Source organism: Pogoniulus pusillus, chromosome 8 (assembly GCF_015220805.1).
Source record: "Pogoniulus pusillus isolate bPogPus1 chromosome 8, bPogPus1.pri, whole genome shotgun sequence".
NCBI lineage: Eukaryota > Metazoa > Chordata > Aves > Piciformes > Lybiidae > Pogoniulus > Pogoniulus pusillus.
The window spans coordinates 23685485-23702172 of record NC_087271.1 but is presented as its reverse complement, the minus strand read 5'-3'; the positions used below and the strand labels follow the sequence as shown (position 1 = coordinate 23702172).

The 16688-nt window shown below is 49.0% G+C and overlaps 1 protein-coding gene across 1 annotated transcript; it reads left to right on the top strand.

Moving 5' to 3' along the window:
- Positions 1-117: 117 nt before the first annotated feature.
- On the top strand, positions 118-16073 carry LOC135177510 (cytochrome P450 4B1-like). The gene is made up of 12 exons (XM_064147600.1): positions 118-1365; positions 7333-7477; positions 8091-8135; positions 8677-8804; positions 10492-10616; positions 10714-10865; positions 11415-11521; positions 12762-12952; positions 13686-13819; positions 14405-14469; positions 14978-15060; positions 15326-16073. Exons 1-12 carry the CDS (start codon positions 1186-1188, stop codon positions 15492-15494), a joined length of 1524 nt encoding a protein of 507 aa, XP_064003670.1. The 5' UTR covers positions 118-1185; the 3' UTR covers positions 15495-16073.
- Positions 16074-16688: the final 615 nt, after the last annotated feature.

Here is a 16688-nt window from a genome sequence, read left to right as displayed (position 1 = left end):
ACGCCCCCCCACCTGCCAGCAAGACGCTCTCCCATTGGGCAGCGCCGGACCGCCCCACTCGGGGCTTAAAGGGCCAGGCGTGCGCTCCGCGGCGCTCTGTAGACAGCCGACGGGGAGAGTGCGAGTCCTGCTGGCGGCGGGTGGCGAAAGTGGTGAAGGCAGCCAGAAGCAGGCGAGCTACCAAGCCGCGGGACCTGGCCCGTGTGTGGTGCCTCCCTCTGCTGTTACCCTCTGTCCTCTCTTGAGAACCAGGCTCAGCGGGAGCCGTTGCTCCCAGCGATAACGCTGTCAAGAAAGCGGTGTTGCCTGGCGGTTGCCTGCCGTCTGCCTGCCGCAGAGCGGCCGCGTTACCCAGCCTCAGGGCTTGCAGGGCACCACACGGCCGGCCCGGTGGTGGAGTCACCGCCCTCGCGATGGCGGCCAAGTTGTCCCAGACGTTTTTAAGATGCGGCTTAAAATGAGAGGTCGCTCTGGGAGCCGGCAGCAGAACGGGAAGGACTGAGGGAGATGAGGGCGAAGCCTTAGGAAGCAGGAATGTGTGATGGAAGACCTCGGGGTGAAAAAGCCCAGTGTATGCCTGTTCTCCAGGCTTGTGTGCCCTAAAAGCCCGAAGTGCTGTGTGTAAAGGAGCGAGATTGCCAAATGCCAGCTTCCCACAGACGCTGGGATGGTCGTTACCCTCACTCAAAGTCTTTTATTTTTCCTTCCCTCAAAGTCCCAGTCACGCTCGGCCTTTGCTGCTATCCCCGGTGGCAGCGGCCCAGGGCATGTGTGCGCAACCCCAACCTGTACCGAGGCCGTTCGGCGCAGGCAATGAATCGCGGGGCTGGCAGCCGGCGGGTCCTGATCCACCGGCGGTAGGGCCGTGCTGCCCTCTCTCCGTGGGCTTACAGCTCTTCCCTCTTCAGCACGCATCCCCAGAGGCGCCTACGTGCGAGGGAAGCGGGTGCGGCGAAGACAGACAAGCACCAGCTTCCAGTCCATTTTGCGGTGCACTTCCCGACGCCCCGCGGGATGCTCCCTTCCCAACAAACGCTTCCGTGATTTGGCAGCCGCTCGGACTCTCAACCTGCCTCCCCGCCCTGCCTTGGCTATTGGCTGAGCGCGGTCGGGGCCGCGCCGGGCGGGGATGCCAGCCTCGCCTTAGCCTGCCGGCAGCCGTCAGTCGTCGCTTCATCGGCGAGGATGAAGGTCTCCTGGCTGGGCGTGGATGTCTCCCGGGTGCTGCACTTGGCTGCCGTCTTCTGTCTGACCTGCGTGCTGCTGAAGGCCATCCAGCTGTTCCACCGGCGGCGGGAGCTGGTCCGGGCGCTGGCCCATTTTCCCGGCCACCCGACACACTGGCTCTTCGGCCACGTCCACGAGGTAGGACAAGAGCCGGGGCTGTACGGCCTGGGGGGAAGGAGGGACTGAGGGAAGAAGTTTCCCTGCCTTGAGGGAATGATGCTGATGGGAGTTGTCTCCGTGGTCCGGGAGAATTGCTTCTCCTGGTCCCCAGGGAAAGATGGCCATCGTTTTCCTCAGCCATGCAGACTTCTTCCACAGCACAAGAAGGACGTGGACCTGCTGGAGGGTCCAAAGCAGGGACACAAAATTGATCAGAGGGCAGGAACAACTCTCTTCTGAAGAAAGTGAGTGTTGGGGCTGGTTAGCCTGGAGAAGAGAAGGCTCTGAGGAAACCTTACTGCAGCTTTTCAGTGCATGAAGGAGGCCTGTGAGAAAGATGGGGATAGTCTTGTTAACAGAGCCTGTTGCAAGAGGACAAGGGGTGATGGTTTTGAACTAAGGGAGGGGAAACTTTGTAGATATAAGGAAGATAATTTTTACAATGAGGGTGGTGAAACACTAGGACAGATTGCTCAGAGAGGTGGTATTCATCCCTGGAAACATTCAAGATCAGGTTGGATAGCACTCTGGGCAACCTGATCTAACTGAAGATGGCCCCACTCCCTGCAAGGGAATTGGTCTAGATGACCTTTAAAGGTCCCTTCCAACCCAAATCATTCTATAATTCTTGTGATGCCTAGAGAGCAGTACATACAGGCTGCTGCAGAATGCAGAGTGGAAGGAGATGCGAACTGACTCACAAGAAAGTGATACTGAGTGGGCAAGATTGTCCTAGGGTGTAACTCAGTATTAATGCCTGATGCAACACAGCTGCACAGCTCTGTCTTTGTGCAGCCCCTGCTATCACCTCTCTGCTCCTGTGAAAGTCAAAGCACAGCTGCCACAGCTATCCCTGTGATACTGAGGTATGCTGCTACCAACATCTGGAGACACGTCCCCTCAAGTCCAGATTGGATGGGTCTTTGAGCAGTGTGATGTAGTGGATGGTGTCCCTACCCATGGCAGAGGATTTGCAACAGGATCATCTTCAAGGTCGTTTCCAACCCAAACCATTCTGTGATTTTTTTTTTCCCCTTGCCATCTTGCACCAGTTTCTGGCCAGGTGAGCAAGACAGAATGCAAGGCACGACTCAATTTGAGTCATGTTTAAGCCACAAAATACATGCCAGGTATACCAGGTGTCACAAGTAGCATGGATCTTTTTAAGGTTGCATTAAACCCACTACTACCTGAACATGTGCACATAAGCAAGCTTTGTTCTAGGCACTCGTGGCATGGATGATTATTTCCCAAGGCATGCACTTGCCCACACAGATTGACATGGCTGCCATGGCAATTGGATTTGCAGCAGCAGCTTCTTGAGGAGTGACTGAGACACCTGATGTGAAAGGCTTTTTTGTGCATGCTGAAGTTTACTTCAGATCACCCTGACCTTCCCTGGGCTCTGCTGATGCCCTGCTCTAGCTAAATCTGTGGTGCATTAAATAACTAGCACTCAGAAAAGTAGCTGGGAGATCTGGAAGGTATCTCCTAGTTCTTGTTTCTGTGCCGTGGCAGCTCTGGTTCTGCTGCAGTGGATGGGACAGGCTGTCTTTTTGGCAGTGTGAGCATGAATATGGGCCAGTTTTGGGCTTTGTTGCACAGGCAGTTAGACTTTAGAACTGTAGTTAAATAAGGTATATTTTCCTGGAATGGTATTTTAAGCATTTGTGTCAGTCACTGTCTCCCATCATGGCTAGATTGTCCACAGCTTGACTTTTACCTCAGACAGTAATTTTTTTAAGACTTTCTGTTTGGCCAATTTAATAATTTACTGAATTCTCTGGAGCTCAGCAGTTCATTAAGCCAGTGAGGAAACTGGCAGTGCTCTGAGCACACACTGAATACAAAGTTTACTTGGTAGTGAATGGTGCCACATCCAGTTGGCAGCCAGTCACTAGTGGTGTTCCCGAAAGATCAGTGCTGGCCCCAGGCCTGCTCAGTATCTTTATTGATGATCTGGATGAGGGGATTGAGTCCAGCATCAGTAAGTTTGCAGATGACACCAAGCTAGGAGCAGGTGTTGGTCTGTTGGAGGGTAGGAGAGCCCTGCAGAGGGACCTGGACAGGCTGGATGGGTGGGCAGAGGCCAATGGGATGAGATTGAACAAGGCCAAGTGCAGGGTTCTGCACTTTGGCCACAACAACCCCAAGCAGCGCTACAGGCTGGGGACTGAGAGGCTGGAGAGCAGCCAGAAAGAGAGGGACCTGGGGGTACTGATAGATAGTAGGCTGAAGATGAGGCAGCAGTGTGCCCAGGTGGCCAAGAGAGCCATTGGCATCCTGACCTGTATCAGGAACAGTGTGGCCAGTAGAACAAGGGAGGTTATTCTTCTCTTGTACTCAACACTGGTCAGGCCACACCTTGAGTGCTGTGTCCAGTTCTGGGCTCCTCAATTCAAAAGAGATGTTTGAGATATAGAGAAGGGCAACAAAGCTGGTGAGGGGCCTGGAGCACAGCCCTGTGAGGAGAGGCTGAGGGAGCTGGGGTTGTTTAGCCTGGAGAAGAGGAGGCTCAGGGCTGACCTCATTGCTGTCTACACCTGCCTGAAGGGAGGTTGTAGCCAGGTGGGGGTTGGTCTCTTCTGCCAGGCAACCAGCAACAGAACAAGGGGACACAGTCTCAAGTTGTGATGGGGGAGGTCTAGGCTGGATGTTAGGAGGAAGTTCTTCCCAGAGAGAGTGATTGGCATTGGAATGGGCTGCCCAGGGAGGTGATGGAGTCACTGTCCCTGGAGGTGTTCAGGAAAAGCCTGGATGAGGCACTTAGTGCCATGGTCTAGTTGATTGGACAGGTCTGGGTGCTAGGTTGGACTGCGTGATCTTGGAGGTCTCTTCCAATCTGGTTGATTCTATGATTCTCTGAAAGGGACACAAGAGCTGTATTCATGGAGATCACTGATATTTCCTATTCTTCTGATTTAAAAAGATTACTTTTCAGTTTTGCTTCAGGTCAGTTTAATATCTCAGATGTATTTGTCATGCTTTGGGTGGATCTCCTGAAACATGTCACTTTATTTTGAAACATTTTTAGGTATTAATCTTTTCTTGTCCAAATCACTTTGTAGAATTACATGGGAATATCAGGAGAAGTTGTGTAGAGCTGTTCAGTCTCTCTGCAGCACTGTGACTTAGTTAAAACCCTGAGCTGGCCAAACTGACTTCCCATGGCTGCGGTCAGTAGGAAGTAGAGGAGAGCAGATCCCTGTGCTGTAGACACAGGAGGATATCAGTCTCCTGCGTTGCCTACATCTGCCCTGTGCAAGTGGCTGGTGGAGGGAAGCCAGCCTGGTTCTGACAGAATGGCACAGCTTTGTGCTCAGATTTCAACCCTGTCTTCTCTTTCATTTGCTATTATTGCGTAGCCTTCAAAAGCACCTTTAAGCTCCTCTACCCAGATGCTTTTAGTGTTGGATCCATTTCAGAACTTACATTTCATGGTGAGATCACACTATTTTCTTTCTTCCTTAGACCCAAGCTGGGCTTAGAGTTTTCTTTCAAGCCCCCAAGAGAGGAAGAAATAGAAGTAATGGACTTTCAGGCAGAGGCAGTAGCTGGAGCCTTGGTTAAGAAGCAGAAGCTCTCTGTTCCTCTTCCTCCACAGCTCATATAACTTTACACTCGGTGCCCCAGGAGTACTCAGCACAACAGGTAGAGGTTACTCACCTTGTGGGCAACCTTTCCTCTCAGACAAACCCATCCCACTCTTTGCCAGTGGAAGGCTGGTTCTTGATAGCACAAGACTGGGTGCTCCTAAACCAAAGTTGGACGCAAAGGCTTCTAGTGTTAGGACTTCTGCCAGCAAGGCTTGCTCAGCATCTCCCAATTACTTCCATTTGTGTTTTCTGTGGTTTCATGATGAGAGGGAACACAGGCAGCTCTATTGTCAACGTGTTTGAGTGTCACTAAAGGCACCATGCCAAGCCACATTTCTGGCATTGCCAGAGGGGTGGCTGCTGGGCAGGACTGCCTCCTTTTACCCTCAAAACTTGATCCCTTGAACTTAGTTCTCTGTAATAAGTTCAAATCTTGAACTTGAGCAAGAGAAGTTCAATGATCACTTTCTATTGTAAATGGTAACTGGATGTGTTTCGACATTCTGCTGAATGTGAGAGACACACAGGACATGCTGCAGATACACCTCTGGCTCACAGGGAAGGGAGGTCGACCCTGTGGCACAAAGCCCAGCTGTGCCCATACACAGCCTGCAAAGACCCTGGCAGACACCCCATGTCTCCTAAGCACCCTCTCTGAGATCTGTGTCAGGTGACAATTTGAGTAGAAGCCATCTCCTGGGTTGCAAAACAGCAGCCAAACAAAAGGTTGAGCTGATGTAACTCAACAGCAAAGTGACTGAGCAAATATTCAATTGATACATTTAGTAGGCTGTTTTTGACTTTGTGGCTGATCTCTGCAGATGCTGTTGATCCTCAAGCTTCATTTCACAGCAGCCACAGCCATGCCAAGTCCATCTCACCATAATCCTCCTTCCTGCATGTTGTGTCAGAGTAGCTTCTGTTCAAATAAAAGGGAATTCTTATACAGAGTTCTGCTTCCATAGTCTTTATTTTTCTGCCTATTGACTCTGTGACTTTGGGTCTTTCCACTAATCTTTTCACTTGTTCTTTACGAGTTATTGCCTGTTTAATATACAACAACACCGTCTATAAAAGCAATAAAGCTGATCACTTTTGAAGAGTGAACCCTGCAGTGATGCTGATATGATACGATGCTCATGTTACTCCCCAGGGGGCAGCTTCCAAGGACTGGAGAGGAACTTTGCTGGGAGGACCAGCAATTCATCACCTGTTGAATCCAAGATCTGGATATCAACAGTCTTAATCTAATGGTATTAACCAATACACCCCATGTGTTTCCTGTTCAGGAGGCATCTGCACTAGTGCAGACACAGCAGCGATGCCGATGGCTGCTGTGGAAGAGCTGCTGTATTTCCTCATGACTGCAGGGCGCTAATCGCTCAGCCACGTGCAAATGAGAGCAGTTTTGCATGCCACAAAATGCATATGCTATGAGGGGCAAATCCAAGATGTCTTTGAGGCAGCCGTGTGAAAAGAGAAGGCAAAGTAGGTGCCCTGATAGGCTTGACTGCTGTTTCTAAGGGTGTTCTCTGTAGCTAAGGTCAGCTGATAAGAATTATTTTATATGTGGTTTAAAAGTAACAAGCATCTCTACTTCCCATGCTCTGCAAACATAGAACGACAACGCCTTGTTTGCAGTCATCTGGTGTTGTAAGGCAGAGGGAGGACCTCTGAGCTTTTAGAGATAGTAATTTCTGAGAAGATTTATTTTTGCCTCTGAATCTAAGTATTTTTCCTCTGAATCTAAGTGTCTGGCTTGTATTAAAACTGCTGTGGCCAGCAGGAATAGAGAGGTGATTGTCCCCTTGGACTCGGCTTTGGTGAGGCTGCACCTTGAGTATTGTGTTCAGTTTTGGGCACCGCAATACAAAAGAGATGTGGAGGTGCTGGAGTGGGTCCAGAGGAGGGCAACGAAGCTGGAGAAGGGCCTGGAGAATTAATATTATGAGGAGTGACTGAGGGATGGTTACTTTGAGGAAAAGAAGGCTGAGGCGAGACTTCATTGCTGTCTACAACTACCTGAAGGGACATTGTGGAGAGGGCTGCTGGTCTCTTCTCACAGGTAATTAGAGACAGAACAAGGGGGAATGCCCTCAAGCTGAGACTGGGTAGGTTTAGATTGGACATTAGGGAAAAGTTTCTCATGGAAAGAGTGGTCAGGCACTGGAATGACCTGCCCAGGGAGGTGGATGTGTTCAAGGGTGGATTTGGTTGTGGTGCCTAGGGACATGGTGTAAGGCAAATCTTGTAAGGTAGGATTATAGGTTGGACTTGATGATCCTGAGGGTCTTTTCCAGCCTGGATGTTTCTGTGATTCTTTCTCTTTTTGCTTCACCCCTAACTACAGTTTCTCAAGGAGGAAGAGATGTTGGAGAAGGCGGAAACCTGGGCACAGAAGTACCAATATGCTCATCCTCTCTGGTTTGGGAATTTCTCAGCATTCCTGGTTGTCACCGATCCCAGCTATGCCAAGGCTGTGTTGGCCAGAGGAGGTGAGGAGATGATACCTTCCTCTGTGGAGCAACAAGCATAGCTTCCACATTTGCCACACCAGCCTAAAACTTCACAGCAGGGCAAGGTTTCATGGAGAGGCTGTCTTGTGGCAATCATCTAAAGACATGGAGAGACACCTCTCCTTCATGCCATGCTTTAGGCACAGGGCTATGGGGCTGACTGGGGACCCTCCAAATCTGGCAAATCAGACTTGAAAAGTGATCTTTTTGATGCCTGACTCCTTGGTGCCTGTGCAAGGAGAGCACAGCTGGAAGGTTTTTTTCTCTGCTGAGACCCATCTTCAGTGCATCCAAACAGAAAGGTACTAAACAGTGCTCACTGGGAGGGTTAATCATTTATCACACAGCACAGACTTTGGACTACCAGTTTATTCCAGTCTGGGCATCTACTTTTATATGTGTTTCTTATACCTGGGCCAAACTGTGTTGCTTTGCTGTGAAATATTGATGAATCTTACAGGGATGTCACCAATTCTGCTTCATACCCAACCAAAAGTGAGAACCCAGAGGGAGCTTTCAGATGCAGAGTAGTGGGTTGATGCTAATGAAACATTTAGCATTTTATTTTCTCTTTATGGGTGATTTTTTTCAGATCCCAAGGATAATGTGAGCTATAAACACCTTGTCCCATGGATTGGTATGTATTCCCAAGTCTTTGCCTACCAAGAATGATTCTAAAGTTAGTCAAGAACATGCTATAAATAAACATCATTATGCTTGTTCCTTGATGCAGTTAGAGCTAAAAGCTTCCTGAAGTGATTATGTTTACTGAAAAATGTGCCAAATAATGCTATTTTTTGTGATTCAAGGAAAGAAATTTTGAACGTAGTCACACATACAAATGACAGCCACTTACACGTCCATATGCAGCAAAGGGAGATGATGAAGCAGCTCAGATTTAGTGGAGCACTGATGAAAAATGTGGCTGATGAACTGAACTTCTTGTCTCCAGCATGGTTGATGTTTCTCTCTGGAGGCAGTGCTGTGCCACTTTGATGAGCAGTGCTCTGCTCAGCCCTGGGAACCCTGAAGCTGATAGCAGCATCTGGAAACATTCTCTCATAGAGGCTCTGACAGCAGATTTAATCATGCTCCTTGCAGGCAGAGGCTATGTCTGCAGGCAGGGGAAAGCAGGCTGCTTGTGCCCAGCAAAACTTGCCTTGCCTGTGTTTCCCCAGGGAAAGGGTTGCTGATCTTACATGGGCCAAAATGGCACCAACATCGAAAACTCCTGACTCCAGGGTTTCATTACGACATCTTGAAACCATACGTGGCCCTGATGGCAGAGTCAACTAACGTGATGCTGGTAGGACTCATATCTGATGATCCTTTCTCTGTCCTGTTTTCTTTTCCCTGATCCTGACTGGTTAGCAGATAAATGCTGGACCAGGGTCTTCTTGCAGTGCCTTTACTCACAACCCTCTAATTGTAACAGGCTGTGTCTTGCTAGTCAAGGGTTTTGAGCCACCACAAATCCCTGCCCACAGGCTAAAAGGAATGGGCAAATTGAGTCTCCCCACAGGAACTGTGTCTCTGATAATGCTTTGGGCTCTGTGGCTAAGATTTGAGGATTAATGCTACTGCTGTCCCCAGGCCATGCATAACAGCAGTCCCAACTGCAGCTTCTTCTAGAGTGTTTTTGTAAGTGAAGAACTGAAGGAAATAAAAGTTCATGGTAAATCCTGGAAATATGTGGGTTTAAGCAGAGCTATGCTCTGACTTAAGATTACAGGGTATCATTTGCTTTCAGCATACCCATGACTGGATTGCAATACCTTCCTTGCCTAATAAACAGTGAAACTACACTGTTCTCCCATCCATCAGTGCTGGGCTTGATGGAAACCAGTGTGAATTACAGGTGAGAGGCATCAGTCTTCATGCATGTGGACCAGCAGGAGCCTGGTTGTCAGATCTATTCCTTCTCCTTTGCCTCCTTCCATCCAGTCTCCCCCCAGCAGCTCCACATCGGTCCTAGGTGTCCTCCCTCCCACCATCCTAGGAAGCAGACAGGAGCTGCAGGCTGAAGAGCCAGAGTGGATTCAGAATGGATGTGTGGAAGAGGTTCTTCGCCATGAGGTGGTGGAGGCCCCATCCCTGGATGTGTTTAAGGGCAGGCTAGATGAGGCTCTAGACAGACTGATGTAGTGTGAGGTGTCCCTTCCTATGGCAGGGGGGTTGGAACTAGATGATCTTTGTGGTCCCTTCCAACTCTGACCGATTCTATGAGAGCTTTTCAATGCATACTAGTGTCTAGCAGCTTACAGTTCCTTGCAGGCAGTGCAGAGTGCCTACTGTGGGCACCCATGCCACCAGGTGGCAATCACTGTACATGCTAAGGACATAAGTCTGTCCATGTAAGCCCTGTTCCCCAGCTCGCTTTCTTGTGGGAGCTCAGATGTGACTGTGCTCCTCCATCTCCTCCCTTTCTCAGCTTTTGAGCCCTCTGGTTCCTTACAGCTATGAAGGAAGAGAGACACAGTAGCTTCTCTAGGGATCCCCTATGAAAAATGCTGAGCAATAACTCCTGTTTTGTACACTGGAAAAACATGGCAGGAGAAAGATCAGGAGGTGGAAGCCTGCATCTTGGACACCAAAGGCACGGAAGCTGTATGTGCTTGTGAGAGACAGACAGTAAAACACAGAGTCAGTGAAGCGTCTCTTGTGCGGGAAACACACTGCACCCTAGGAAATGCTTTGGTAACGTGCCCACTCCCTCAGCAACACAACCATCCTGGGCTTCTATGGGGTGCCTTCCCTCCAGGATAGGATGTACCAGGGCTCACCAGTGCCAGGATTTGAGAGTAGCAGCTGCCTGAGGCAAATCTTGTATTAATCCTCCCTCTCGTGATTTCCCTCCTCCAGGATTTTGACAGCAACTAAGAAGTCCTTTCCATTTTTCCATTTCTCTGAGCTGAACTCACTAATCAGAAGGTGAACACAGATCATGGAAAACTGTTCTTTGCCTTCTCATTTCTGTTTCTTTTGCACCCTAGGACAAGTGGGAGCAGCTGGTCACAGATGGGAAACCAGTGGAGCTCTTTGAGCACGTTAGCTTGATGACTCTTGATAGCATCATGAAATGTGCCTTTAGTTATCACAGCAACTGTCAGACTGACAGGTCAGTGCTGGCTGCCCTAAACCCTGGCATAAAGTTTACAAATTGCTTCTCATGATACTGCCAAAGTTATGAACTTCCACCATTCCCTATTCCCCAGGAAAAACACCTACATCCAGGCTGTCTATGACCTATGCCTCATGGTGCACCAGCGCCTCCGCATCTTCCCATACCACAGTGACATCATCTACTGGCTCAGCCCCCATGGATTTCGGTTCAGGAAGGTCTGCCAGCTCGCTCACGACCACACAGGTATTCCTTGTCTTAGTCCACTCCCAAAGCTTTTGAGCAGGTTGGGTGATGGCTGACCAGAGGCAGTTACCTCTTGTCAGTGCAATGATCCTGCCTGGAGGCTTGGAGCCAGGATCCAAGCAGAATGTCAGCCTGCAGCAACCTAGGCATGAAGCAAGTGGGGTCTCACTTAAACTGGACTAGCAGAGAAGTTCCTTTCTGGGAACCTGCTGTTAAATGATCAGAGACTGATGAGAAAAGAGGTGGGTGCTGTATGCAACACCAACACGAGGGATGATTTTCCTTTTTGGAAACTTATGTGCATGAGTGGCCAGAGTAGGCTGAGTAGTCTGTCATGGATAAAGAAAAAGCCATCCAGAAAGGAAGTCAATGTGCCTGGCATTTGTTGCTGTAGTATTGAAAAAAGCCAAACTGGGATGCTGAAGCAGGTGTCAGTGCATGGTGAACTGAGAGGTGGTCACTTCCCTTGAGTGAGCTTTGCTTTGGCAGGACAATTCTGCAGCTCGTTGTCTCCTGTCTCTTGTGAACTCCTAACTCTTTCTTCCCCAGACAAGGTGATCCGAGAGCGAAAGGAATGCCTTAAAGATGAACTAGAGTTTGAGAAGATCCAGAAGAAGAGACATTTGGACTTCCTGGACATTCTGCTGTGTGCCAAAGTGAGTGCTGAGGAGCGGGTGTGCAGCAGCGCAGCTGACTGCAAAAAACAGTCAGTGTTTTCAAGGGTGTCTCAAACCACCAGAGACCCTCAGGACTGCACAGGCATTAAACTAAGCCCAGTCCTGCACAGTTGAGGAAGGGCCAAGGTGATCCACTTTGCCATCACTGAAATGTTGGTAGCATCTATTGGGGAATACAACAAACTGAGGGATTTCATAGTCCTGGTGGTTTAATATAGGGGGGGAAGATAAAGGGATTTATATGTGAAGGAAAAGTAGCCTTGAATTCAGTCTAAACAGAGACTGATTTTGTTTATTCATATCTTAGGGGCATCGCTACCCCACTCTGCAATAGCTGAAAGAATATAAGGTCCCTTCTGGGATATTGTATTATATCTATATCTACCATTATATATAACCTGCTGTATAGAAGAGATATATAAAATACAATATGTGGTCATGAGAAAACACAGACTCTACACAATTCAATGTGAATCCCACTGGAGATGTTTATTGTTGGTTCTGCCTCTGTTTGTATAGTCTTGAGCATAGAGCACACACCTACACATTAGCATAATCTAGGCTAGTCAGCCCAGTCTTTTACATACAGCACACCTTGATTTTCCCCTTAGTTAGATGTCCTGTGATCTTTCCTCCCCCATGGGAGGCATCCTGAAGCTGTGGGAGTGAAGGTCAAATGCTTATACACTTCTCATTATTATTCCCTCTTACATTGCATTCCCACTATATATATATATATCTATCTATATCTATCTCACATATATAACTAATATATCATACATATAATCTAATTATAATATAGAATCATAGAATCAGTCAAGTTTGGAAGGGACCACAAGGATCATCTACTTCCAACTCCCCTGCCATGGGCAGGAACGCCTCACACTACATCAGGCTGTCTAGAGCCTCATCCAGCCTGCCCTAAACACCTCCTGGGATGGGGCTTCCACCACCTGCCTGGGCAACCTCTTCCAGGGTCTCACCACCCTCATGCTGAAGAATTTCTTCCTAACATCCAGTCTGAATCTACCCATTTCTAGCTTTGTTCCATTCCCCTTAGTCCTATCACTACCTGACATCCTAAAAAGTCCCTCCCCAGTTTTATATGTGTATATAATCTATATTACCTGGCTGCTGTATGTTATCTATATTTTAATGTATACAGTGTGTATTATTTGTGTATATCTATGGGCCACTGACAGTGTCTCTGGGCTGTTAGGAAGAGAATGGAGCTGGACTGTCTGATGAGGACGTGCGTGCTGAGGTGGACACATTCATGTTTGAGGGCCATGACACGACAGCCAGTGGAATCTCCTGGCTCTTCTACTGCCTGGCGTTACACCCGGAGTACCAGGCACGTTGCCGGGAGGAGATCCAGGAGATCCTGGGGGACCGGAAGACGATTCAGTGGTAAAGTTGCACACTTCCTCAACTGGTAGCTTTTTTTTATTGTTACTGGCATTTCTAAGTGAGCAACATCTTGAAGGGTCAAAAGCTGGGCTACTAAAGGACTGATTGCTGAATGCATGGGGACTTCATAGGATGGAGCAAATATTGTGTCCTTCTGCTAAATTTGCCTCCCTGCCCTTCAGGGCTCCTATTGCCAGGGCAGACACAAGAGAAAACCACCTCAGACCAGAAGGGACATACTGAATGCCATGCCAAGATCTGGGCCAATTCTTGCCTTTTGCTCTATCCTATTTTCTCATCACAGGACATTGCAGTCTCATTTTTTCACCTTTTGCTGTCATAGAATGGTTTAGGTTGGAAGAGACCTCAAAGATCATCTAGTTCCAACCCCCCGCCATAGGCAAGGACACCTCCCACTAGAACAGGTCACTCAAGGCCTCATCCAGTCTGGCTTTGAACACCTCCATGGAGGAAGCATCCACATCCTCCCTGGGCAACCTGTGCTAGTGTTTCACCACTCTCACTTTGTGCTTGGTCTTGTTCAAATATTATTAAGTCCATTCAGAGCGGTCCTGGGGTCCCCAGCTTGCAGCTGCCTGTGCTTGATGTCATGAGTGCCTGTGTGTGACCCATCTGTGCAAGGGAGTCTGCCCAGGGGGCTGATGGCTGTGGGGCGAGGGGATTCCTGGACAGTGCAGAAAGCATGGGACTCAGCCAGCTTCTGTCCTGGCAGGGAGGACCTGGGCAAGATGACTTACAGCACCATGTGCATCAAGGAGAGCCTTCGCCTTTACCCACCAGTGCCCGGCGTGTCCCGGCAGCTCAGCAAACCCCTCACCTTCCCTGACGGACGCACCTTGCCGGAAGGTCTGTAAATCCTCTTCCCACTTCACAAAACTGCTCTTGGACATCTCTCTGCCTGCCACAGAGCAAAGGCAACAGCCCTGCCTCTGTGACTTGCTTCTTGCCAGCACAGACTGGCATCCACTGATAAACTGAAGTCTGGGCTGGGTGGTGGCATCCCTGCGACATCCTTCCTGCCACCACTGCTATAGAGCAGCTGTGCCTGTGCCAAAAGCCTCTTGTCATCCTGGCCAAGCACAAGCTCATGGTTCACTCATCTTGGCAGCCTGCAGGTGCAGGGAGATGGGAACCAGTCCCATCCTGACTTGTGGTATGGGAATTGGCCTGTGCTGCTCCATTCCTTCTCTGATTTGGCAAAGCAGGCAGCATTGCTGGGGGCACAATGTGCATACAGTGCTGATGCCTTCCTCAGTTCCACCCTTTGCCTGTCTAGAACTCAACAAATAGAAAACATTTAGAAAAACTCTTACTGTTTTCCATTTGGTAGAGATGACCATGATGATTTATGAAGACCTTTATATGGGCACACTGCAGCCTTCCCTTTAGTTTCTTTGTCACTGAGCCCTCTTCTCCTTGATTGCTTTGCAGGCAGCAACATTGCAGTAAGCATTTATCTCATTCACAGAAACCCTGAAGTATGGAAAGACCCTTTGGTGAGTTGGGTTTTTGTGCCCTTCTGGTGTTTTTTCTGCTTTATGCTATGCCACTTCCAATATCCCTTTTACCTGTTAGCAGGAGAGCAGAGCCCCCATTTGCTTTCAAGCACCTTTGCCCATGGGAATCTCCCTGGGAGTTGACTGCCTTGCGTTAGTGTCAACCAACTGTGGCACAGAGCAGCCAGACGGCAGCGTTAGGGCTTGGTACTGCCCAAACAAAGTGCTGAAGAGCTTGTATAAACAGGCGAAAAAGTGATGTTTTTGCTCAGCACACAGGTGGAGAATTGAATCCTACCTCCCCAGCTTTCATCATATCTGTGTCTGGTTTGTCTTGGCAACACCGTTGCCAGGTTCAGTCGCAAGGCAGCTTAGTGTTTGAGTTTCAGTTCATCTCAAAGTGATTTCTCTCTCCAGTTTGGTTTTCCACGAATTTCAGGGTGTCATGTTTCTGGAGGTACCAGTCAGTACTGTGTTCCTTAAATAATCACACGTTCCTCATTTCCAGGTTTTTGACCCTTCACGATTTTCCCCGGAGAACGTCTCTGGCAGACACTCACATGCATTCCTGCCTTTTTCTGCTGGATTGAGGTAAGGTGTAGTGAGTGCTGAAGGAGCAGATAGAAGAGAAAATACATGTCATAGAATTATAGAATGGTTTAGGTTGGAAGGGACCTCAAAGTTCATCCAGTTCCAACTCCCTGCTGTAGGGAGTTGGAACTGGCTCCACCTTTGCAGCTCTGGGAGCTCCAGGTAGCTTTTTGTGTGCTGATGTGAGAGGGCTGGGAGCTAGCTGTGAGGATTTGCTGTGCCCAGCACTGAGATCAGGTGACTGAGCTGCTCTGTTTTCCCCCAGGAACTGCATCGGGCAGCAGTTTGCCATGAACGAGATGAAGGTGGCACTGGCCCTCACCCTGCTCCGCTTTGAGCTCTCGCCTGACCCCAGCAAGCCTCCCAACAGAATACCTCAGCTCATCCTTCGCTCCAAGAATGGGATTCACTTGCATCTGAAGAAAATCCACTGATGCTGAAAATCATTCTGCCTTTACCAGGGTGGGCACAAAGCAGATGAGGAACAGTGCTTCTCTGGGGCAAAAGGTGTAGGGCAGGATATGGGAATGAGGATCACTAATTTCTGTGCTTTTTCCACCAGCTGAAAGTCCTTCTCAGTTTGGGCCCAGGTAGCCTGGATGGCATTGCACAGACCCATTGCCATCTGCTTGGCAAGCATTTGCCTCAAAACAGTGAGCATGGTCTTGCCTTTGCTGATGGTCCCTTTGCCCTGGTGTAAAAGCTGGCCTGGCCTGGGAACATCTGCAGGCCTCACCAGCTTCCTCCTTACCAAATCCTGCCTTCACACTCATGTCCTGACTGAATCCATGACTGTTCCCAGCCTTACTCTATCCTCAACACCTTCCTCAGTGCCTAGAGGTCAGCCCTCCTGCACCAGGGGCAGCCTGTGGCAGACCTCTGTCTCTTTTCTCACTCTCAATATGTCTCTGTTTCGTTGAAAGCACTGATTCCAGTTTGGGCTCTGAAATTCTGCCTAAACTGCACATGAGTCTGTAATTTTTCTCTTAATAAATCAGGAATTATTGCTTTAACAGCAGCTGCATTGTCTTTTATTGCTGGTGCTTGCTTCCTTGCAGATAAGCTGTGAAACCACTTTAGAAATGGGACATGGAGAAGAAGCCCATAAACAGCAAGAGACTGCTTAAGGTGTCTGGCCAAGCTCTTGCCTGCCATTGTTCAGCCATAGGCAGTGCAGCAGGATCCCCTTTTACAGGGATTCAACGTACAATCTTCGTTTAAAGCTGCCAGGGAGGGGTTCTAATAGTTAGAAAGGGAGTTTGGGGGGGGTTGTCTTTATTTTTCTAAGCTGATAAAATCATGAGTTGTATGCATGAGGTGCACTGGGAGAATCATAGAATCATAGAATCTACCAGGTTGGAAGAAACCTCCAAGATCATCCAGTCCGACCTATCCCCCAGACCTATTCAGTCACCTAGACCATGGCACTAAGTGCCTCATCCAGGCTTTTCTTGAAGACCTCCAGGGACAGTGACTCCACCACCTCTCTGGGCAGCCCATTCCAATGCCAATCACTCTCTCTGGCAACAACTTCCTCCTAACATCCAGCCTATACCTACCCCGGCACAACTTGAGACTGTGTCCCCTTGTTCTATTGCTGGTTGCCTGGGAGAAGAGGCCACCCCCCC